Here is a 23,882-nt window from a genome sequence, read left to right as displayed (position 1 = left end):
TTCTTTGTTTCCTCCTTCAGATGTTTAAGACTTTCCACCTGACCACACCACAAAGTCTGCTGTTACCATCGGTCTGGAGCTCAGGCTCCGTCCTTCCAGCCTCGCTGCTTTGGCTCTGTTTTCCTTTGGAAACACAAACACGAGGATTTTCCAGCACAAAGTTATTTTTGCTCTCACAGAAACTCGCAAAACAAGCTTGAAGCTGCTACAGTCAAAAAAAGCAGCTGCTCGCTTCACGCCCCAAATAAAAATGGTGGATGTCATCAAGTCGCTCATGGCGCTGTGACGTCCTTAACACCGGCCACTCAGGTCCCAGTGACGTGGTGACATCATCAGGTCAGCACAAGTTGCACGCTTGGCTGGTTTTTGTTACTTGTCTGCAGAGAAAACACACACGCACGCACACACACACACGCACGCACACACACGCACGCACACACATGCACGCACGCACGCACACACACGCACGCACTCACTCACACACACACGCACACACGCACACACACGCACGCACGCACTCACTCACTCACACGCACGCACACACACACACGCACACACACGCACGCACGCACTCACTCACACACACGCACACACACACACGCACGCACACACACACGCACGCACACACACACGCACGCACTCACTCACTCACACACACACGTGCACACAAGCATACGTTCACACCTGCTTTGGAAGCAGGACGGTTTGTGTCTCCTGTCAGTAAAGCTTTAAAACGAACCGCCTGGTGAGCCGAGCCTCTCTCTGACCGACACTCCGACTTTCACTTTCATGTGTGAAGCTCTGACCTTTGAACCGCGGTGACTGTCTGAGCTGCAGAATCAGACACTGAACCTTAGTAAGAAGCTGATGAATGTGTGCAGGAAACACTTTCAGTCTGAGCACTTGACATCAGTGTGTAACCACCGTGTGCAGACATCAGTGTGTGACCACGCGACGCTTCAGTATGTACAGCGGCCCCTCCCCCGTCTGTCAGCAGGTTAGTATGAGAAAGCTCATGAATGAGGAAACACAAACAGAAGCTGAGCTCTGAATGTCAAACTGTCCTCACAAAGACAGGCGAGCACAGGTCTGCAGCTTTGATATTAATCAGCTGACGGTCAGAGCTGCACTCTGATTGGCTCCTTGCTCTGTCAGTCACAGGAAGCACTTCTGTTTTTACTTCTGCACTGAAAGTGAAGAACTCAGTGTTCCTGTACACGCCATCCCAAAATATCAGCTGCATACCTGCTGACACGCCGCTGCAATAAGAGCCCCTGAAAATCCCCCCAACCCCCGACCACATGGGGTTTTAAAAAGTTTTAACAATGTTTAGCCCCGCCCACTCGTAGCTGCAGACTAAACTGACAGGTGAGAGTGAGCAGCACCTGCAGCAGATGGTTAGGACAGGGAGCAGCCTCTCCGTTTGTCTTGTGCTCAGTCTTTACTGTAACTGTGTTTCAGGGTGGAGGCTGACACATGCACACACGCTGCACCACACAGCCTCCAACCTGCTGCGTGTCTCTAAGCTAACGTGGGCCCAGCAGGCGGACGAACGGCTTCACTCGACACTTCCACGCTTTTAATCAGCACGCAAAGTAAAACAAAGTCTGTCAGAGCGCGAGAGTCAGAAACCAGGACTTAAATGGAAGTGGGAGAGGAGCAGCGCCCCCCCCCGACATCATCGCCCCGTCCTTCCTCCCTCTGTCTGCTGCTAAAACTCTGCGGTCTCCGAGAAGTGACTGAAACCAAAGCAGGAGCCGAGCTCCGGTCTGAGAAACTCTCAGCTCATGTTCAGGTAGATTCAACTCTGAGTCTGTTCGCATACATGTGAACAAACAGTTAAAGGTCAGGGGTCAGCGCCGTGGAGAGGGTTTCAGCTTTGAACGCAAGAAAAGTGTCTGTGGGCTGTGATATGAACCTGATCAGAGCAGAACAGGACATCCATCCACAGCAGTGAGCCCACTGAGGCATGCACACACAGACACACACACACACACTCTGAGCAGGAAGGATTTAGAGTTGGATCATAAAGATAAGAGCAGATTTTCCACTGAGGGCTGCAGACAGAAACATGAAGCTGCTGCATGTCAGAGTGTTTTTGTATGAAGTTACTGTTCAAACACTCACACATTCAGCGCTGTGCAGATACGGAGAGCAAGAAAACAACAAGTCCAGAAACGTCTCATCCAATAGGAAATGTTTAACTCTTTCATTTATTTGTATCTCTATTGTGATTGTTTCATGAAAGAAACATTTTGGTCACACAACACAATTTACTCAGAGTGAATAATTATTAATCGTAGCTTTGACTTAAACTGTTACAGCCAGGAACTTTCTACAATATGTTCCTGTTTAAAACCCAAAACCTTTCATTAAGATGAAACTTTTAAAAGAGCAACAACACTTTCTTTTATTCTGAAGAGTGATCTTAGGATTTCTACCAAAGTAAGACTTTATTCTCCTTGCATACAGAAACATTACGACCAATCAGGACACAGCTACAAACCAAACAAAGTTACTACTTGTAACCAAAAAGTTGTTTGTAGCAGACTGTGTGTTTTAACCCACAGTGTCTGCACAGTTTGTTTCCAGGTGAGACTCATTCATGATGCACAGGTGTGACCCCTGCAAGGAAAGGTGTGCGTGTGTGTGGTGTGTGTGTGTGTGTGTGTGTGTGTGTGTGTGTGTTGTGTGCGTGCATGTGTGCGTGTGTGTGCATGTGTGCATGTGTGTGTGTGTGCGTGCATGTGCGTGTGCGTGCATGTACGTGCATGTGTGTGTGTGCATGTGTGTGTGTATGTGGGAAGCAGCAGGGCTGATGGGAAACGTAGTGTTAATGGAGGTTTACTGCTCTGGAGGTAGGAATAATAATGTGACAGTGATGAAGGAACTGATGTTTCCAGTGATACACAGAGACTCTTTAAAATAGAAACACCCGCCTGAGTGTGTGTGTGTGTGTGTGTGGGAACCAGTGATCCCAGCCTGCAGCTCCTTATTGGGACAAAAGGAAAGAGGCTGCTGCTGCATATTTTGGAAACTCACTCTCTGAGGTTGGAGTCGCCTTCTTGGACTTCTTGTCGGCCGGAGAGTTTTCAGCCGGGTCTGCAGGACACAGAGAGACAGAGGGGAGGAGTTAACACGTGCACACACTCAGGTGCTCTCTGAGAGCTCCACAGCCGTGAACCCCAACACAAACATCAGAAACCCTCCGGCAAACACTGAGCGTTCACCTGCAGAAAATTCATATTTTATTCAAACTGAAAAACAAAATGTGTTTACAGAGCTCAGACATTTCACATTCTGCTCTCCGACATGACACACATCACTGAGCACATTCACTGAATGCTGCGTGGACCCAGAGAGGGTGTTTGGTAACACGCCGCTCAGTGAGACTCAGCGAGACGACAGAAGTTCAAGTCAAGTCGTGTGAGTGCAGAAAAATGCCACCGGCTTTTTGTGAGGGAAACCAGCGCGGTGCTGCATTCAGGGACGAACTATCAAAAAAGTCACTGCTCAGACTCAGAGAACCCAGGTACGTAAATAACAACCAGGAGGCATACAAGTGTAAGCGTGCACGGGACTCAGTCCAGCCTGAGTTAAGGTCCTTTCACATCGGACGCAGCACAGCGCTGCGCTCTGAAACCCATTCATGTCTGTTGTTTGCCTCGTGCAGCAATGGTTTTCCAGCTGTGCCAAGTAAAGCGCAGCACAAGCACAGGTGCAGCAGAGTGCAGTACTCGCATGAGTCGCACCTTCGTGCTACCAATAGAAACTAAGCCTACAGCTGTGGTAAGTTCAACTGCACAATGAAGGAAAGCGTTCTGTGCGTGTCTGAGTTCGGTGAACTGTTTGTCACAGGTTTACGTGCACGTACGGGGAACTGCACAGCTCTGCAGAGGGAAAGCAGCGTTCTGGAAACGACGCATTCTTCACTAGTCAGGACAAAGGTTTCTTCTTTAAGGATTTATTAAAGGTTTAGACATAATACAACACAAACTGTCGTAGAGGACACAAAGTCAAAGACGTTTAGAAGCGACAAGGTGCAGGCACTTCTCGTATACGTAGAGCAGTCGCAAAAATGACGTACAAGCAGAGCGCAGCACAACACAAATTTTGGATCTTTCGCTCTAGTTTGCAGTGAGACATGCTGCGTCTGATGGGCCGTCAGGCTGCAGTCTCTGGGTGCTGTCTGGACGGACCCGGTGCACAGGCGTGAGACGATCCTGGAGGTCTCAGAACTGAACCACAGTGTTCACACAGCCGGACACTTTCTGTGTTCTCTGGAAGTCACTGCTGTCACTTCCTTGACTTCCTGTCCAAACACAACATCACAGATTCACAGCACATGGTGGAGCACAGTTCATCGTGTTTCCATCGCGAACTCTGCCTCTGTCCTCGCCACGTTAGCTCACAGCAAAGAAAGAGCCGAGTGTCCTCGTGCTGCTTCAGTCTCAGGTGTCCATGAGCACCACAGGACTGAGACACACCTGAAACAGCGGCTGCGTCCGTGCTGCAGGCTGGACCACGGCGTCCGTGCTGTTCTGGACACAGCACACCGAGTCTGTGGTGTTCGTGTTTAAAACCAGCTGACTAAACCCTTTACAAACAGCTGATGTCCTGACGACCAGCGCTAACCCGTCTGCAAACAGGAGCCGATCTTTGATAAAGTCAAACTGTGTTTGTGTTCGTTGGTTCTAATGACAGGAAACCCAGCTGACCAGCGCTGCAGCTTCTGCTGCATCACTCTTCCAGTCCAAACCACTGCAGCGACCATCAAAGAGAGTGGGCGGGGCTAACATGACCCATGAATGCTGATGTTTGTGTGATCTTTCCAAAGAAGCAGAGCTGCACTGCTGAACAGAGTCGTGTGTTCAGGAGGCTTGACTCATCGGTTGGTGTCTGAGAGTGTGCTGATGACGGAGTCAACAAATGTTCGTGGACACGGCAGGAAGTAAACAAGCTCTTTGGTTTAGGACAGATTACGACAAACATATCAGATACATTTCAGATCTTCATTCAGACAACAAAAGTACACTTTAAAGTTTCTCTCACAGTTTGAATGCTTTAAACCTGCGTCTACATCAGGATGCAGGAGGAAGAATAACTGTAGAGGAAAGACCAGAAGAACAAAAACAGCAGAAGAAGAACATGCGGCACTGAAGGAAAGATCTGAGACAGGAACAAAGCTTTGTTCTCACCGTCTACCAACCGTGCAGGAACACTCGGCTTTGCCTGCCGAGTTCTCGGCTCTGCATTTATACTGGCCTTCATCCTCTGGCAGGGCTTTGTCTATGGTCAGGGAGCAGAGGCCGCCTGCAACACACAACACAGCACAATATAACGCAACCCACACAGGACACAGTCAGATCAGCACCAGGTCAAGTCTCATTTCTTACATTCCACAAAGTTAATCAATAAAAATGAAGGTATGACTCCTTACACATTTCATTTACTATGAACGAGCTATCAGAGCGTCACGTTCTCCACCCTTTTAGACGCCATGTGAGACTAAAGGCCATCCTCCGCTGCCGGTGCGGCATCCTTCAGAAAGGCTTTCTTCTTCCTTCAACACGTGTTAGGACATTTCTTTGCTTCAGACAGAAGGACAAGCATCACACTCCTCTGCCTCTCACTTTGATCAGTGAAAATAAAAGCTTTCCCTGTTAATCAGACTCTGTGACCTGAAGATGGTTTTAAAAAAATCTTTTAAAAGATTGTTGTTTTGGTCGCCTCCGTCCTGTTTGTTCCAATCAGAACCGAGATGTTTAAAACTCGATCGGCCAGCCGAGAGTTTAGGGAACCTGAAGTTCACAGGACGGGAAACTGAAGCGTGAAGTCAAAGAAACCCTCGTAGAGGTCGGCGGGTGATGGACAGTTTCACCAACAACAACACGAGTCTCTAACACTGCCCCCTGGTGACAAAGCACAGCTATCACAGAAATTCACGGATCTGAGGTGACCTTCATACGACCTGCACACGACCAACACTCAACCTCACCCTAACCCTTTTTATTTGTGCTTCGTGATGCTATCGTGGCGCTGAGTTACCATCCATCCATCTTCTTGTCCTTTTCTGGTTCAGGGGAGCAGCCTAGCCAGAGAAGCCCGGACCTCCCTCTGTGAGCCACCTCCTCCAGCTCACCCGGGGGAACAGCGAGGCGTTCCCAGGTCAGCCAAGAGATGCAATCTCTCCAGAGTGCCCTGCGTCTGCCGCAGGGCTTCCTCCCACTAGGACACGAACACCCCGCAGAGGAGGCGTCCAAATTGGATGAACTGCCTCAGCCGGCTGCTCCACTCTGATTCCCTCCTCACCACATCAGTAATGGCCAAACACCATCTGGAGAAAACTCATTTCCACTGCTTGTTTCTACGATCTCTAATCTCATCTGCAAATTTCATAAAAGAGGAGGATGACAACTAAAGTCAGAGAGGTCCTTACAGCTGACAGGCTCGGACCTGACCGAGGCAACGTCTTAAACATCTGTGGAGAAAACATCTGTCGTCCTCCACCCTGCTGGAGCTGAGGGGATCTGCACCAAATCCAACAAAGCGTGAAGAGAAGGCAGGAAGCTGCTGCGACTCGTTGAATCAACACTCTGAACACTTTCTGTAAAAGGATCGCTTTGATCTGACGTTTTATCGTCATGACGACCCTTCAGCCAACGATCACGTCGTTTTATAACGACGCCTACAAAACCACAAGAGCAGAAAGTGAAGATCTGAGTTCATCATAAACATGCTGCTGCCTTTAAATCTGCACCGACACATGTATGTGACCTCTGACCTTTAACATGTGACACACAGACTCCTCACTCTGCAGGATAAACACACACAACCAGGGGCTGTCCTCCAGACTGAAATAACACACTGAGGGATTTATTACACACACACACACACACACACACACACACACACACACACACACACAGGTCTTTACAGGACATCACAGTGTGTGTTTCTATGCTTGTGAGGACCTTCAGGCTCTTTCTTAAAGGGTGAGTCTGCCTATTTTTATAAATGTGAGCCATCAGTCTGATTCTGACGGCTGCTGTATTTATTTCACCATCCATGCTGAAAGCTTCCTGTTAATGAAAGTTTCCTGCTGGAGCCGCTGATAACGGCACAGAGAAGAAAAGATTGTGACAGCTGGTCCAGCTGCTGAAAGTGAAAGTGAACTCAAAGTGTCCCTCGACCATCAGGAGGAGAGGCAGTGAGGGTGACTTCAGCAGAGCGGCGAGCCCGACAAAATCCAAGCACGGCGTGGATCTACACGACATGCTGCATGCTCATTGGCTAATGACTCAATCATCTCCTGCTTCCTGTTTCTTTGTCGCTATCCGGTTGTTCAGTCTGACGTCACTAGCCGTGTCTGGACCTAAACTCCGCTGCAGGTCCATATATCAAACGATCACTATGGCATTACTGAGAGTTGAAAAACTGTCTAAAGTCTTTCATGTTTAATAAAATGATCAGCGTTCTGCTCTACCAGGTGTAACAATTGAGTTTAACATCCAGGCATCCATGAAAACGGAATTTATGACATTTAACGGAGTTAGAAGTTAGCAGGGAGTTAGCTCGCTAGCTTCTATCTAAATATATAGCATGTCCTGACTGCGGGGTTTTGGAAACAAATTAAAACGTACAGCTCTGCTATCACTTCCAGCATAAATGAAGACAGAAAACTAAACAGCAGTGACGTTTGTAGGGTTACTGAAGTTGGGCTAGCTGGTATATAATGATGTGCTACGTGACCGCTAGCGACACAGCTATGTTAGCATAATAACAAGCTAACTTTTTTTCCACTCGATAAAAGTTAACGTGAGTGTTCTTGGTGGTCAGGAACAAATGTAATCGCATGGCAGGATGCTGTAAAAGGACCAAACTTCAGCCAGGAGAACAACTGAGATAATCCATCCACAATACGAGGTTAGTCTTCATATACTGCTGCATGGGCTGGGCTGTAGTTACATCCTAAGGTTTTAAAAACTGAGCTTAAATAAATGATTAGCGGTTAAAAGCCGAGGGAGGTCAACAGGGATCACTGACTGTTTTAGGAGCTTTTTGAGATTAAATAGAAGGAAATACAAAACATTAAACATGTTAACAACACAAAAGCCATATTAAACGCAGACTACTTTAGGCCCGGAAGTAGGATTCGTCACGTCATCACTTAACGACCGGATAATAAGGTCCTCATTTGCAAAGTAAACATGAGGCGGGCAGCAGGCTCACACACTCCGACTTTTACACAACTGCCAGAGGAGTTCCCCCTACTGGAGATTAGAAAGAATACAGGTTTAAAGTAGCTGAGCACCGGCTGTGTCCATCTTCTCGTTTTTACTTGATCAGCTGATGTTACATTCCTGCAGTGCGGCTAACTGTCACTGCCTTCTTAATGTTATTGCTAGAACAATCACGCTAACTCAATTTTAGCAAAGTTGTGTCTAAAGTAAGTAAAACTATCACCATCACTGCTAAACACAAAAAAGTCCAGACTGAATTTAAAGTAAACTTTGTTTTTTACATTTTTGTCTTCACAATCAAATCCATGAACGACAGTTCTGCTCAGCATGTTCAAAGTTACTGAACAAGTTTTAAAGATTAGCTTCGGGGAGACGTAACTAAACATCATGAAGACAGTTTAAGACAGACAGAGTGTCCCTTCAACTGATGAATGAATCCCTGCCGGACCTCACAAGTACAGTAATACGTGTGTGTGTGTGTGTGTGTGTAGTGATCTGCTTCCATATGAAATTCCAGTGACGGTCACACATCACATCCTGCTTCTATTGTTTCACATCTGCGTTCTATTATTAGAGTCTCAATCCTCAGACCTCCATCAGCAGCTGCTTCAGCTCCTCCACCGACTCCACCAACGCTGCTCCACAGCTTCACCTCCTGATCTCCGCCTCCCTGTCGCGCTGCTCATTCTGTCGTCTTTAATCTGAGGGGTTTTTCTGTTTTCTCAGCCTGAATAAATTCAGTGGCTCTAATCGATTCTGATCACTTCCATTGATGATCGCAAACAAACAGTACTGCTAAATAAAGTTTTTTTGAATTCAAAGAGAGCCTTCGGGGTTGCTGTGAAATGTAAACAAAGCCCTCCTCCCTCCTTTTTAACCAAATCATGTCAGAAAACCTTTCACTTCCTGTTGTGCTGTGTGTGTGACCTCTGACCTTCGTTTGCGAGGATGATGAATTTGGACGCCTTGATGACCTTCCCGTCCAGCGTCCAGGTGACAGTGACATCAGAAGCGGTGGCGAGGCGGCACTGCAGCCGGAGCCGCTGACCGTCCAGCACCGTCATGTCGCTCAGCTTCTCTACAAACTCCGGCGCCGCACCTCCTCCTCCTCCGGTGCTCTTCTTCTCATTAATCCCTCCATCCATGCAGTTGTTCACCTCCGCCTTCTCCCCGTTCTTCTCGGGGCCCGTCGGGTTCTTCTTGTTGGCGAGGACAGAGCGGAAGTCGCCGGCGTTCTTCGTGGGCGTCTCTGCGGCCTTGCTGCTGTTGCTGCTTGCGGCGCCCTTCTTCCCCAGCACGCTGCGGAAGTCGACCTGCGATGGGGAGTTCACCTTCTCCTCGCTCTTGGGTTTGACACCCTTGAGGTTGGCCTTAAAATCCATGTGGTGGCGCTGGTTATGCTCGGTGGTGGCGGTGGCGGTGGCGGGGCCGGCCTCCCTCTGCTCGTCTCCCTCTTGGATGTTTTTGCCTTGAACGGCTCGGCGTCCAAGCAGCGAGCGGAAGTCCAGCTGCTGCGCCTCCCTCTGCCGCAGCTCCTCTTCACCCCGCTCCCTGGTTTCCACACAGCGTTTGAGGAGGCCTCTGGGAGCAGTGGTCTGGTCCTCCTCTTTCTTCTTCTTCTCTTCTCTGTGCAGGTGCGGGAGCTGCCGGTTCTCCTTCTGCTCCTCGTTGGCCTCCTGCCACTGCCGACTGACACCACTGCTGCTGCTTCTCTGCTCCACGCCTCCTCCTCCTTTGCCACCTCCTCTCAGCACCACGCTCCCACCAGCTGCTCCTCCTCCTGCTCCTCCTGCTGCTGCTGCCAGGCTGGATGAACAAGCACAGAGACAGATGGAGGGACAGAGAGAGAGAGCAAGAGGACAAGCTCCGCCCCCCAGGTCTTAGCTGGTGGGGTGGGAGGTGGGGGGGGGGGGGACCTCGACTCAAATTGTTCATGTTACATCACAAGTGACTCAACTGCCCGAATATGGGCATGAGCAGAGGGAACACACACACACACACAGATGTAAACAAAGAAAAAGCAGACTGAGGACACACTCCTCCTCCTCCTCCTCCTCCTCCTCCTCCTCTGAAGCTGCTGACTCTTTTTCACAGTTTCATCAAACTAGAGCAAACGGGGTTTCTTCCAGCAAACACTCGCAGCAGAGTAAACACACAGAGGAAATACTGGCTCTGATTGGTCGGGGTGATATGGACGGATTAGAGAAGCTTTAGGGAATTTCTGGATAAATAACAGAAGGATGGAGGGAATGGTGGGTGGGTGTGAGGAGGGGGTGGAAACAGGAACAGAGAGCTGGGAATAGTGGGGGGGGGGCTGACGGAGTCAGACTCTATGCTGATGATGCAGAGGTCTGTTTAGGGAACGAGACGTTTTAAAAACTCGTCAGGTTCAACCAATCACGCTCATACGGCACAGAAATCTGACTCCGCCCTGTTCAGCCAGCTGCAGGTGTCCAGGTGAGTGAGGTCTCACCTGCTGCCGTCCCGTCCTCTCCTGTCCTTTTCTCGTCTTTCGGTGACCGACAGCGTGGCCACAGCGCTGCACTCGCCCACGCTGTTCCTGAAACACAAAGTTTATCTTTACATGCAGCACACTCTCATCTTCTCACAGGCACTAAGACCATCTCCCACTTCCACGCCACTGATTCATCACAGCGGTGTTTTCATTCAGGCACTGCTGCACTGTGCTATTTGCAACGTCAGACTTCATATGAGAAACTGATCCTTTTATCTCTCATTAATGGCACATAACATTTTCCCTTTAAGAGAGGAAAAGACACCAGGTAGGCTCCACTGGTCCTGATCAACAATGTTCAGAAACATTTGACTGAAATTACCCTGGAAGTTGTTGTCTTTGTTGTCTTTGTTAGCACTAATCACATTATGTCTTGATGCTCAATCATCACTTCACTCTCTGAAGAAGTCACATTATGATGTGGAAAACCTGATATTTACTTTTATAGATCAACTGTTTGTCTTTTTCAGTCCGAAGCTCTCCTGTATTCACATCTGTGGAAAAACGGCCTCTGTGCCATCAGAGACGTCTTCAGGTCATCTGTTGATTGTAAAAGTCGTTTTTATATAGAATGACCTCTGCACTTGATTTGCTCTGCATCAACCTTTGAACGGCTAAGACTTCACAGACAGCAACCCTACACTCGCCCCACGATCTGAAGAAAACACAGGACACCTTCTCGTGACAAATGGAATCAGGTTTGATGTTTGTTAGAACGATTATGTCATGTTAGCTGTTCCAGCTGAGGACAGGTTTTCCTTCTTTTGCACTGTCAAAGCTGTTACTGCTCACAGTGTGATGTTTGAAACCATCCAAATACTGACTTGGTTTGTAAATGACTTTCGGGACATTCAGAATTTGTTTTTACTTGAGATCCAACAGTTTCCTGTTTTAGTAAGTTGGAAATATCCATTATTATGAAGTGTGTATTTCAATAATAATGTTTGATTGACAGTAAATCTTCAGGCTCACAATGTTGTCACTCATGGCTCAATGACTCTGAGGTTTAAAGCTGCATTTCCATCGTAGGAACTTTCTACAGGTTCGGGACCATTTGGATAAAATTAGGTCTGAACTAAGTTCTGGGGATGTTCTCTTTACCTCCAAAGGTGTAGTACTTCAGAAAGGACAGGAACTTGGTCCAAAATATCTGAACTTTGGAGTTCGTGAAATATCAAAAGATCCTGAACTTTTCAGAGATCTGGAGCTCTGAAATTTCAGGACCTTGGATGGTCCAGATCAACCATCCAAGGTCCCCAATACACCTGAACCAGAACTGTTCAGGAACTTTACCAACATGACCAAGTGTTTGATTGGTTAAGCACTTGTTCTCAGTATTACTGTCACTTAAGAACACCCAGAGGACCTCGTCTGTGCGGCATTAGGCACCTTTAAATTCCTTGATGTTGGTTTGTGTTTCGGGTAAAGTGCAGCTTTACCGTCTCTCACAGTTTCTTCATGTTCACTGGCACCAGCACATCACATATGATTTTCATGAGCAGAAGGAGATTTCTCTTCTATTCTCGAGTTACATAGTCATGCTTTGAATATGATGCAGACTGCTGTATGTGCTGGGGTGGATGATGAGGTTATGGATGAATAGATTATGGAGGGGGAGGGCTGGTGGTTCCTCTGTGAGTGTAATCCTCACTGCAGCTCTGTACTGACGATCATCTGGGATTATTTCAGCATGTCTGCAGAATCTGTGTCTTTTTATGACATGTGAGTGTTTACAGTATCGGCGGCTGTCGATCTGTTACCTCAGGCTGATCAGGTACTCTCCGCCATGTTCCTTCTTCACCCGTCTGAAGAAGAAAACAGAGTTAGCTGTATCAGGTGTGGTTAGCTGCAGAGCGTGTGGTTTGCGTTTAACTGTAAACCTTATGAGCAGGGAGACGACGTCCTCTTTCTGCAGAAGTTCATAGTCGCCTCCGGAGGTCAGAGATCGGCTCGGGTCGGTTCTGGTCCAGGTGTACTGGGGAAACGGATCTCCGGCGATGGCACAGGACAGAAGAACATGCTGACCAACAGCAGCGCTCACCTCTTTGGGCTTGGTGATGAACCAGGGCTGGACGCCGTCCTGAGGCTCTGCAGAAAACCACAATAATAAATCGGGGTTTATATGGAGGTCGTGTGGTTGAGCCTCACATAGGAAACCCAACATATACACTGTAGATAGTGTCTGAACACAATGACACCAAAGTTGATCGGTCAGTGGTTGAGCTGCAGCACAGACATCCTCAGTTACAGCTGGAGGGTTGATGTCTTCTCCCTCGCAATCCTCATGGACACTAATCAGATCATCCCGGGAGTTTGGATGTATAAACATCGCATCCACACAAACTCAGGATCCACAGACCATTCAACCTCTGCATGAACTATAAGTTACCATTCAGACTCTGACAATAAAGAAGCATGTAATGCATGAACAAAGCAACAATCGCACTGAACACCCGACAGACACCGGCTGACAGGACTGGAGTTTTCTTTGGCTTTTTTTGTCATGTAGAGGCTGTGTGCAGGCAGGAGCGGTGATATGGACCCAAAGTGCAGACACTCTGAGGCAGTAAGTAAACTCAGATTTATTGCTATATGGAAAACAGAGACCTAGCAAAACTGAGAGTACAAATACTAAACTGAAAATATCAATAACCTGAACACACAGCAAGATGAGGGTAGATCGCGACACGGACACAGAGAAACACAGAGAAACACAGAGGGGGCAATCAGGGCTGACGAGACAAAGGATGCAAAACCTGACGCTTTAACATGAGACACGGACTTTCAAAGTAAAACAGGAAACACAGACTGAACGTATAGACACAGACTCATAAGCAGGCACTGCAACAGAGACGTGGGAACAGGGCAGACACAGACACTGACTGGACACAGAATAGAGTATGGAAACCAAAACCTGAGACCTACATAATCAAACACCAAGAATAACGGGAGGAAAATAGAAATGCAAAACAGAAACCAAAAGCTTCACAAAAATAAACTAAGAAGAGAACACAAATAAAGGGTACAAGACAGAAACCACATTTTTGGGCCAAGGTGGATTTGGTATCAGGATCAGAAAGGCTGTGGGTTTGTAATTGTTGTGTTTGTGAACATTGCAAAAATCCCCACATTGGTGTCACTCAGGTCTCAGTGCAACTGCAGCATACCCTCCACCGTGAGCCGGGCCTGGGTCTGGTCCTCTCCATACTGGTTCCAGGCCTGGCAGCTGTAGGTCCCGGTGTCCTCGGGGAAAACCTCGTGGATCAGCAGAGTGCAGCGGGTTCCCTCTCTGAGGAGCTGGAAGTCCTCTGACTCGGTCACCTCCTGCCCATCGTGGAGCCACACCAGCTCTGGGGAGGGTGACCTGAGGACCACACACAGCTTCATTCAAACATCAGGACACATCAGTGAAGACCAGTACGCACCAAAGATCCTTTTACTTAATATTATAATTATTATATGCAGTATTTTTGAGAATTAAAGGAGTGGCAATATTTTGTTTATTTAATTTACATTTTAGTGTTGTTGAATCAAAAGTACTTTAAAAAAAAGGCAAACTGGAAGCGCAGTTCCTCTGAAATCCAGCAGAGGCAGCAGTGAGTCAGTCCTCATAGACGTTAGCCTCATACACGAACTGATTGGTCTTCATGGATAATTATCCACCTTCATAACCCCTGTACAGGGGTAGGTGGTCTTTATAACTCACCTGTTTATTTGTTATTAGGGGCGTGGCCTCTTTGACTGACAGGTGGATGGTGACACAGGTGGCTGTAGCTGCTAACTGTTTGCTAGTTTCACCTGAACTGGACCTCTGGGCTGTGTTTGTGCAGTTGGAGCATTATTAATGACATCATCTGACCAATAACATGGCTGCTGTGAGGTCACTACTAACAGACCATCCAAGAAGGCGGAGCTTCAGTTTTTATGCACAGTGAAATTCAAGGATTGTGATTGGACGTTGAGCACTGATCAGCAGGTATCTGTGTCTGCACTCCATCACCTCATCCAGATACGTCTGGCTGCAGGACTCATTATGTCAAGTACCGTCACAGCCGCCATTATTCAGATACAGTCAGTGATTTAAAGCTAAATTCACTGTTATTTGATTCATTTCATGGATGCTTCAGTAAAGCTGCTTTAACTCTAGCTGTGGATGTAAAATTAGTTTAAATACTTTTCACATTTAGTAAGTACAATTATTTATTAATACGTCAGTATGACCTTCAGGGGAGTTCAGTGTAATGATTGGGTAAGAAAAACATCCAGAGGTCAGAGGTCAGAGGTGTGCGTGTGTGCTGTGCGTGTGTGTGTGTGGCAAGGTGTTTCTGCACAGTGTACCAGGGGCACGGAGAAAAGTTGTCGTACCATAGGCACGAGGAGTGTGTGTGTGGTGTGTGTGTGTGTGTGTGTGCGTGGTGTGTGTGTGTGTGTGTGTGTGTGCGTGTGTGTGGCTCCATAAATTTCAGTTTTGTGTGGAAATGAAGCTCGTGAGAGAAGCAACAGCACCTCTGATCCTCACACAGCTTATATGGAGAAGAAAACCCAGTGTGGAAAATCATTATGTAACACACACACACACACGCACACACACACACTGCGGGGTTAATAATGTGGGGACTCATAATGAACTCATAATTCAGAAACAATGCGTGCTGTCATATCAGAGCAACAACAACACTCAGAGGAAACGAAGAAGTAAATCTGCCCTCATCGCATCTCCTCCATCTCCCCAGAGATCAGACAGGAAATACCACAGCTCGCACACACACACACACACACACACACACTTACCGCTCAGCTCCACCGTCATGGCGACTCTGCTGCCGTCCATCACCTTCAGATCGCTCAGGCGACCAATGAAGCGAGGAGCTTCACACGCAGCTCTGACCTCTGTGACCTCTGACCTCCCGCCTCTCTGTCTGCCTGCAGGACGGAAACACTAAAGAAGAAAAAGGAGCAGTTACTAATGTAATCAAGTACATTTACTCCAGTACACGAGAGTACTCCAGTCTGCTGATACTTCAAATGTCAAAGGGAAATAATGCACGTTTGACTTCCTGTTTTATTTACAGTGTAACAGCCAATCACATTAAACTATCATAATCCAAACCCAGAGCTCAGTGTGTTAGCCCGAGGCAGAGAGAGAGCACAGAGCACCAGCCTGAGCCTCACTCGTCCTCTTCCTTATAAGGAGCGAGGGTTTCCTTTTCTCTCTCAGACACACACACACACACACACACACACACACACACACACACACTAAAGTCCATTAAACATGCCTGTGTATGTGTGTGCGCTCATGTGAGGAGGAACAAATGTGTGTGTGCGTGTTTTGTTCTGTGTACATATCAGAAATACCAGAGAGGACACACACTGCTCACCGGCTGTGTGTGCGTCACATTAACTGATGAACACACACACACACACACACACACACACTGTAACAACAGTTAGTATAATCATTTCCATGCTGGGGTGTTTCCAGGGTTGATGAGACGAGCGGGGGCAGAGGAGGTGAAGAAACAGAAATCTGAATATCTGAAACGCCGGCTTTGGTTTCATCTTTCCTTCTTACACCAGTGACAAAAAATCCATCTACCCATCCATCAGCCCTCCACCCATCCATCCATCATCACTCCATCTATCATTCCATCCAACCATCCAACCATCCATCCATGCATTTATCCATCCATTCCTTCATCAATCCCTCCATTAATCTTTCATCACTCTATCATGCATCCATTTCTCCATCATCCATCCATCCATCTATCCATGCATCCATTCCATTGTAACCAGAAGGTTGCTGGTTCGAGCCCCGGCTTGGACAGTCTCGTCGTTGTGTCCTTGGGCAAGACACTTCACCTACCGCCTACTGGTGATGGTCAGAGGGGCCGATGGTGCGTTATGGCAGCCTGGCTTCTGTCAGTCTGCCCCAGGGCAGCTGTGGCTACACCTGTAGCTGCCTCCACCAGTGTGTGAATGTGAGAGTGAATATAGTGGAATTGTAAAGCGCTTTGAGGTTCTCAAAAAGCGCTATATAAATGCAATCATTATTATTATTATTCCTTCATCCCTCGTCCATCCATCCATCATCCATCCATCCTTCATCACTATCCATTTCTCCATCCATCACTTCACCCATCCATCCATCCATTGCTGGTAAAGTAATTTGGTAAAGTTCTGCACAACAGCTGCAGCAGACCCAGCCTGTCTAGTTTGGGAGTTTCAGAATTCTCTACTTTTACAAAGAAAATGAAAGTTTGTGAATATTGCTCTCCTTCAGCTGAGGTTATGAACCATGACGCTGTGACCTTCACGTTAAACAGAAAACCATAAAACTGCTGTTTCCAGCGCAGGAATTCAAACTCTGATGGATCGATGCACGCTGTAGTTTGGCAGTTCTTTATTTTGAAAGGATATGAGCACTTCCTCCTACACTGTGAGGAGTCATGTGACCTGCAGATACAAACTCACTGAGTGAAACGACTTCAGCAGCCGAGACAGATTCTTCTCAGACTGCAGATGAGACTTTATTGTCCTCACATGGAAATCTGCTGTCTGTGGGAACCCGCTGGTATTTCACTGTGTGTGTGTGTGTGTGTGTGTGTGTGTGTGTGTGTGTGTACTGAGTGGGGGATTTCCTGCTGCATGCCTGATTGTCCTTATAAAGCTGCGATGAAGGTTCCTCTCCAACACGCTGATCAGTGATTGGCTGACTGATGCTGCTCTCACTCATCCCTCTAATAAAATGAAATTCTGCACTATTCAGCAAATTACATTCAAAATAAAGTCCAGAAACCATCAGGGCAGTAACTCTTCCTGCAGCAGCTTCTTTGATTTCTGCTTTGAGCTCAGTAACGTCACAGAGCTGGTGTTACGACAGCGGTGGTTATATTTTATCACGCGGGTCTTAGATTAATGATAAAATTTACGTGAGTAGTCCAGGTGGGAGGAAGATATAAAATATTGTGAGTGATGAAAAATAAACATTACCACAAATAATTTTCACATTCACAGAGCTGCATCTGCAGGACCCAGACTGAGGTCTGTGAGCTACATTCATCCACAGGAGCTGTGATACCAGCAGCGTTCTGGTTTCTATTATTTCATCACATCTGATCAGCTAAACAGTCTGAAATCAGAAAGTTAGACTTCCTGATAATAATGAATTACAGTCGTCCAGCCTGGAAGTAATAAATGCATGAACTAGTTTTTCAGCATCACTCTGAGACAGGATATTTCTAACTTTAGAGATGTTGCACAAATGGAAGAAAGCAGTCTTACATATTTGTTTAATATGTGCGTTGAAGGACATGTCCTGGTCAAAAATGACTCCAAGGTTCCTCACAGCGTTACTGGAGGCCAAGGTAATGCCATCCAGAGTAAGAATCTGCTTAGATACCATATTTCTAAGCTTTCATTTGTAACCTTCACTAAAGCTGTTTCTGTGCTGTGATGAGCTCTGAAACCTGACTGAAACTCTTCAAATAAGCCATTCCTCTGCAGATGATCTGTTAGCTGTTTGACAACTACTCTTTCAAGGATGTTTGATATAAAGGAAGGTTGGAGATTGGCCTATAATTAGCTAAGACTGCTGGGTCTAGAGATGCTTTTTGAGTAAAGGTTTAACTACAGCCAGCTTGAAGGCCTGTGGTACATAGCCGATCATTAGAGATAGGTTGATCATATTTAAGATCGAAGAATTAATTAATGGCAGGACTTCTTTGAGCAGTTTTGTAGGAATGGGGTCTAAAAGACACGTTGATGGTTTGGAGGAAGTAATTATTGAAGTTAACTCAGAAAGATCAGTTGGAGAAAAAGAGTGTCATGGTCTCCGTGCCTGCCCGGTCGGCCCCACAAGGCTACATTTGCTGTTTCTGTTCTCTCCCTCTCTGCCTGGGCGGAGCTCACTGTGGGCTCCCGCCCTTGGCCCACACACACCTGACAACAATCACCTGTCATCACCGGGAGCACTATTTGAGGCTGGAACACAGATCCTCTCGTCGCTGGATGATTGTACTATTGACGTTAGTGTTCTCACAGCGCCTGTGGACTTGTGCTTCATAATTTGTGATTTGTTGGTGACTTCCCTCTCTTCTGCCTCAGATCTTCCCCCCCCCCCCGGACCTGCGACCTCCCTGCCGTGTGAACGTGTGTGAGTGTGAGCAAAGAAGACGTGAGCGAGTGTGAGAGAGCTACCTTGTGATTCCCTGGAGTTTGGATTCCTTCACTGTACATTATTGCACTGGCACTGTAAATAAACTACACCTTGGAGACACCTAACCGCTCTGCGTTTGAGTCCCTGTAACCAGATCGTGACAAAGAGTCTAACTTAACATCAATGGTACTAAGAGTAGCTGTAGATAATATTACATCTGTGGGATGATTATTGGTCACTTTTTCTCTAATGATAAAAATTTTATTTGTGAAGAAGTTCATGAAGTCATTACTGGTTAACGTTAAAGGGATGGTTGGCTCAACAGAGCTCTGACTGTTCATGTTTCTACAGTGGAATCACTGGTGACCACTTTAAAGACACACTGTGCTGGAAACTGTGAGCCTCGCCTGCTCCGGACCAGGTGAGATGTTCAGTATCAGTTACCATGGTGACTGAACAAGGTAAGACACTGAAAACTGTGACTAAGCTCAGCAGATCTCCTTCTGGTCTGCAACATTTATCAGAGGCAGGAGTTTTATAAGATTTGCTCCACGTTCCCGTTATTTGCAATAATATCAGTGAAATAAATCAGTTACCGTCACGTGGAACAAAATGTATAAAGAAAAGGAAACGATATGATGAATGAAACAAAAAGTCTCATCATGAACAAACTTGTGTGAGCATTGAATGAGATGAACTGAGGCTCCTGAGCTGAGAGGCTCAGGCTGCAAACATCAGCACACACGAGTCACTTCCTCACAGGTGGTAATCTGTTTTTAATCATTTTAAATCTGCTGATAGCGGCCGACCTTTCATTTCATCCATCTTCATGTCCACAGAGCAGTTTAAAGAGGGCCGAGTGTGAACGCGAGAGAGCAGAAGATCAGGAAAAACAGACGACAGGAAGAGGAGGAAGTGACAGTCGGGATGGGAGAGTGACAGAAGCACGCCATTTACCAAAGTGTTTCATATTTCACTGCAGTGTTTACTCAGCACTTATTTATGAAACCATGTTCTTACAAACCTGGGCCGCAAACTAAAGAGCAGCAAACCAGACCAAGAGTTTCTGAGTCAGCATCACTCTGTAGCTGCTGTCCAGCCGAGGCAGACCTGGGATCAGCTGCAGAGCTGAGAGGAGTCCCCACCGCGTGATGAAGCTGTGGACTCCCTCTGCATGCCCTTCTTGGGTCGGCTTCAGTCTTACTCTGTGGTGTGTGTGTGTGTGTGCTGCTGCTGCGTGTTTTGTCTTTATATGGCTCTCGGCTCTCTGCTGCCTCTGCTCAGCGGTTCAACGACACGGCGCTGAAAAACCTGAGCTGTGACTCCAGCTGATCCACGTGGTTACATCAGCTTCATGATTCTGACCAATCGAAACGACTGGAACAGAGCAGGTAACGAGACGGTGTGAGTAACCTCACCACACACACACACACTCTGGTAATCAGTTAATCTGCTTCATGCTGATGAAGGAGTCACGGTGACTGTAGGTGATCTGTATGAGTGGATGGAGGAGGTGGAGGTGTTTGCAGGTCTGCAGAGATAATAACACTAAAGCCGCTCGTGGGTTTAACAGCTGAACGCTTTCCCCAGCAGCAGCTCTGCAGGTGGTTTCATCCCTCTTGAAGATGACCTCTGACCTCTGTGGAGGTGCTGTGTGTTTGCAGGATTCCAGTAAGGATGGAGGAGCCCACTACACTGTGGTGTGAATGCTGCGGGTGTGGGTGCTCTGTGACGACGACTCTTCTGTTTTAAAGTAAAGACAGATTTGAAACCCAGACTCTATTTTCAGACTTTATGTCATTGCTACAGTTATGATGGACCATAAACTGGTGTTTGCTCACTGCAGCCTGTTCCTGTCATGAAGGTGAGCAGGTGTCAACGTTCACGGTGTCCACATGTTTCAGGTGAGCTGATGAAACACTTCCTGTGAGTTCAGAGTGCACTCGTCTTCTTCCTGCTTCACTCCAAACGTCTCAGATTCTCCCCACACAAACATTTCTGTCCTGTGTGTGTTTGTTTTTCTCTCTGATCAGAAGGTCAGGTCAAAGGTCAGGATGGAGTATGTCCTCAGTTTCCTGTTGGACCATGATTGTGTTTCTGTGAGAGTCAGTGCTGCCCTCTGCTGGAGGACTCGGTCATCACACTCTGAGCCTCAGAGTGAAGCTGTTCCTCTGCCCTGCGTTACAACATCTATGCATCCACACAGGGTCATGGACCGACTCTTACACAGCACCTTTCTGCTCTCCCACAGTACTCAAAGCGGTCTATACAACACGCCACATTCACCCAGTCACACTCACCCATACACGCATGTCTTCTAAGATTGTTGTGCTTCCTTACTAACATTCATGCATTCATTCTCTGATGGATGCATCTGAGAGCAATTTGGGGTTAGTATCTTGCCCAAGGAAGGAGCCAGGGATCGAACCACTAACCTTCCGAACAGTAGATGGCCACCCCCCATCCATTCATCCACCCCCCCCATCCATCATGAAGCAGCTCTGAGGAGATGGTTTAAATAAAGGTTTCATTTCAGGTCCTTTAGTCTATGTGAGGAGGAACTCACTGTGCACGAGGAGCGTCCACGCTGCAGAGTCCACCGTCAGCCCGTCAGCGTTCGTCAGCTGACACCTGTACGTGCCCCGGTCCACCCGTCTCACCCTCTCCACGGTGAGAGTGAGACGGGTGCCGTCTCGTCTCTGCCGCAGACCTGATCCCGTCCTCACGGGCCCCCCGTCCTTCAGCCAGGTGACCACGGCCCCGGCAGCAGAGGAGGACACTGTGAGGAAGAGGAGAGGCGGCTCATACTCACAGGATCTTAAAGTCACAGTAAAGCTGTGGAGGAGCTGAGACCTGAAATGAAACCTTTATTTAAATCATCATTAACCATCTGCTCAGAGCTGCCTCGTGTCAGTGATTCCAGCTTCACAGTCTGAGGCGTTTCTCACCTTGGCAGGTGAACGTGACCTGAGCTCCCTCTGTGGCCTCCTGGTCCAGGGGGACGGCCTCGAACCGCAGGTTGGAACCCGCCTTGGACGTCCTCACCGGCCTGAAGCACACAGGTGATCCTGAACACACCTGAAAGTGGATGTGACTTCACATTTAAATAAAAGTGAATTGATCCAAGTTCTGACCTGCTATCTGAGCCGGGTCCTGACTGCTGGACCGAGCAGGTCTGATCTGGATCAGGAGCGTCGATGGACCGGACCTGCAGGGGAGCAGGAGCTCTTTCACTTCATGTCATTCTCTTTCATTTATTCTGCCTTAGATGGCATGAGTTTCAGAAACATTATTATTAGTAGTAGTAAAATAACCTGATCAGGTGCAGTTCTCCTCTCAGCCAGCAGAGGGAGCTGTGCAGGTGGTTCGCTCCTCCAGGAGGCGGCCTGTCTGGGCTCTTGCTCCTCGGGCTGGGAGCTGGGAGCAGCTCTGCCCTCCTTCTGGCTCCTGGTTCTGGTCTGGGGTCGTCAGTGGGCCGGCCGGTCCTGCAGGAGGAACCAGAGTGGATGATTCTGAACATGCCGTCCTCATTACCGCGGTGACTGTCCCCGTGTGACAGCATGTTTTTAATTCTCTGCAGTCTGGAAATATTTGATTTACTGGTGGATTTATTTTTATGACGTCTCTTTTCGGTCAGACAGTAAGAAACCTCAGACGGATTATTTGCAGCAGGTTCTGAAAGGTGAAACCTGCCGGTTAGCGTCCCCACAGGAGTTCAGATTGATGAGGAATCTCCTCTGCTTCCTTCAGCTGCCTCTAACCTGCTGCTGTGAACACTCAAGCAGTTTTCCAGGACAAGTTTCCAGCTCGTGAAGCCAAAAGATCTCAAACTCAGCTGGAAAACTTTAGCAGCAGCAAAGGAAAGAGGAGCCACGTTTTCCAGGAGCTGACGAAGCTCTGAGAGGGACGCTGCTGTCCGTCCACCAGAGCTTCAGACAGGAAACAGCTCTGAGGGATTCTTACTGTTAACACATCCAGACATGACAGCACTCACCTGGACGAGTCGTCAGGAGCACCTGGAGAAGAGAGGGGAGGACACGTGAGAGAGAGAACGTCCACATCATCAGCATCCACACAGTCACACGCTCAGAGCGCCTCACCGCCACCAGCTGCTCAACATCAGGCTGTAAACATGTTTTAACGTGGGGCTGACTCACTGCTGCCTCTGCTGGACAGCAGAGGAACTGCAGCGTTTGGTTTGCAGTTTTAAATAATGACAAATGAGCGCGTGCAGCAGCTGAACGACTCTGATTGGCTGCCTCACCTTGGACGGTAAGCTCGGCGCAGGCAGTCGCTGTTCCGGAACCGTTGCTGATCAAACACTTGTAACTTCCTGCATCCTGGACAATCACATCCTTTATCTCCAGGAAGTGAAGGCCTGAGCGCTCGTACATGCTGACCCGCCCACCAGACTGAAGCTCCGCCTCCCCCTGAGAGACAAACAGTAAATACTGAGTTAATCAGTAAAAGCGGACAAAGAATCTGTCCTCCAGCCGCCGCTGCGAGTGAGACTGAGATCCCACAGCTTCTCAGCTGTTCCTCTGCAGCTCTGATCTGAAGCTCCTCGTACCTTGTGCCACGTGACCCTGGGCTGTGGGCGTCCTGTGGTTTTGGCGGAGAACTTGGCGCTCTGTCCCGGCTCGGCAAACACTCGGCTCGGTTTGTTGATGAACTTTGGGGGACTCTCACTCCAAATGCTCGGCCTGTTCTCCACAGCAGGAGCTGCAGAGCGACACCTGGAATCGTGAGAGATGGAGTTCTGGGATCAGCACTTAGCAGTTACTTCTTTATAAGCATGGAGTGCAACCCTGTGCAGCAGCGCCCCCTGCTGTTTGGATGCTGGTGTTTACACACTGCTGAAAAAATGAAAGGAGCACTTTTTAATCTGAGTTTGACATCAAGTCAGTGAACTTTGGGATACTGATCTGATTGGTTCAGTATCAGAGGAGGTGTTAATCAGGTTCAG

The 23,882-nt window shown here is 47.9% G+C and overlaps 1 protein-coding gene across 1 annotated transcript in view; it reads right to left on the bottom strand.

Moving 5' to 3' along the window:
- LOC120730827 (myosin light chain kinase, smooth muscle-like) overlaps positions 1-23,681 on the bottom strand; it is a gene marked incomplete at its 5' end in the record, with an annotated part of 28,941 nt that extends 5,260 nt beyond the window's left edge. The window contains 14 exons of the mRNA XM_040027357.1: positions 3,043-3,102; positions 5,206-5,313; positions 9,178-10,049; positions 10,717-10,803; positions 12,519-12,563; positions 12,639-12,846; positions 13,926-14,122; positions 15,546-15,681; positions 21,483-21,695; positions 21,865-21,965; positions 22,051-22,124; positions 22,262-22,401; positions 22,911-23,346; positions 23,487-23,681. Coding sequence (XP_039883291.1) covers positions 3,043-3,102; positions 5,206-5,313; positions 9,178-10,049; positions 10,717-10,803; positions 12,519-12,563; positions 12,639-12,846; positions 13,926-14,122; positions 15,546-15,681; positions 21,483-21,695; positions 21,865-21,965; positions 22,051-22,124; positions 22,262-22,401; positions 22,911-23,346; positions 23,487-23,681 — 2,872 coding nt within the window. The remainder of the gene's footprint in view (positions 1-3,042; positions 3,103-5,205; positions 5,314-9,177; positions 10,050-10,716; positions 10,804-12,518; positions 12,564-12,638; positions 12,847-13,925; positions 14,123-15,545; positions 15,682-21,482; positions 21,696-21,864; positions 21,966-22,050; positions 22,125-22,261; positions 22,402-22,910; positions 23,347-23,486) is intronic.
- Between the last annotated feature and the right edge of the window lie 201 nt (positions 23,682-23,882).

The sequence above is a fragment of the Simochromis diagramma genome, unplaced genomic scaffold, assembly GCF_900408965.1.
Source record: "Simochromis diagramma unplaced genomic scaffold, fSimDia1.1 OVJJ01000067.1, whole genome shotgun sequence".
Taxonomy (NCBI): domain Eukaryota; kingdom Metazoa; phylum Chordata; class Actinopteri; order Cichliformes; family Cichlidae; genus Simochromis; species Simochromis diagramma.
The sequence above is the reverse complement of the archived record's forward strand: the minus strand, read 5'-3'. Positions and strand labels throughout refer to the sequence as shown.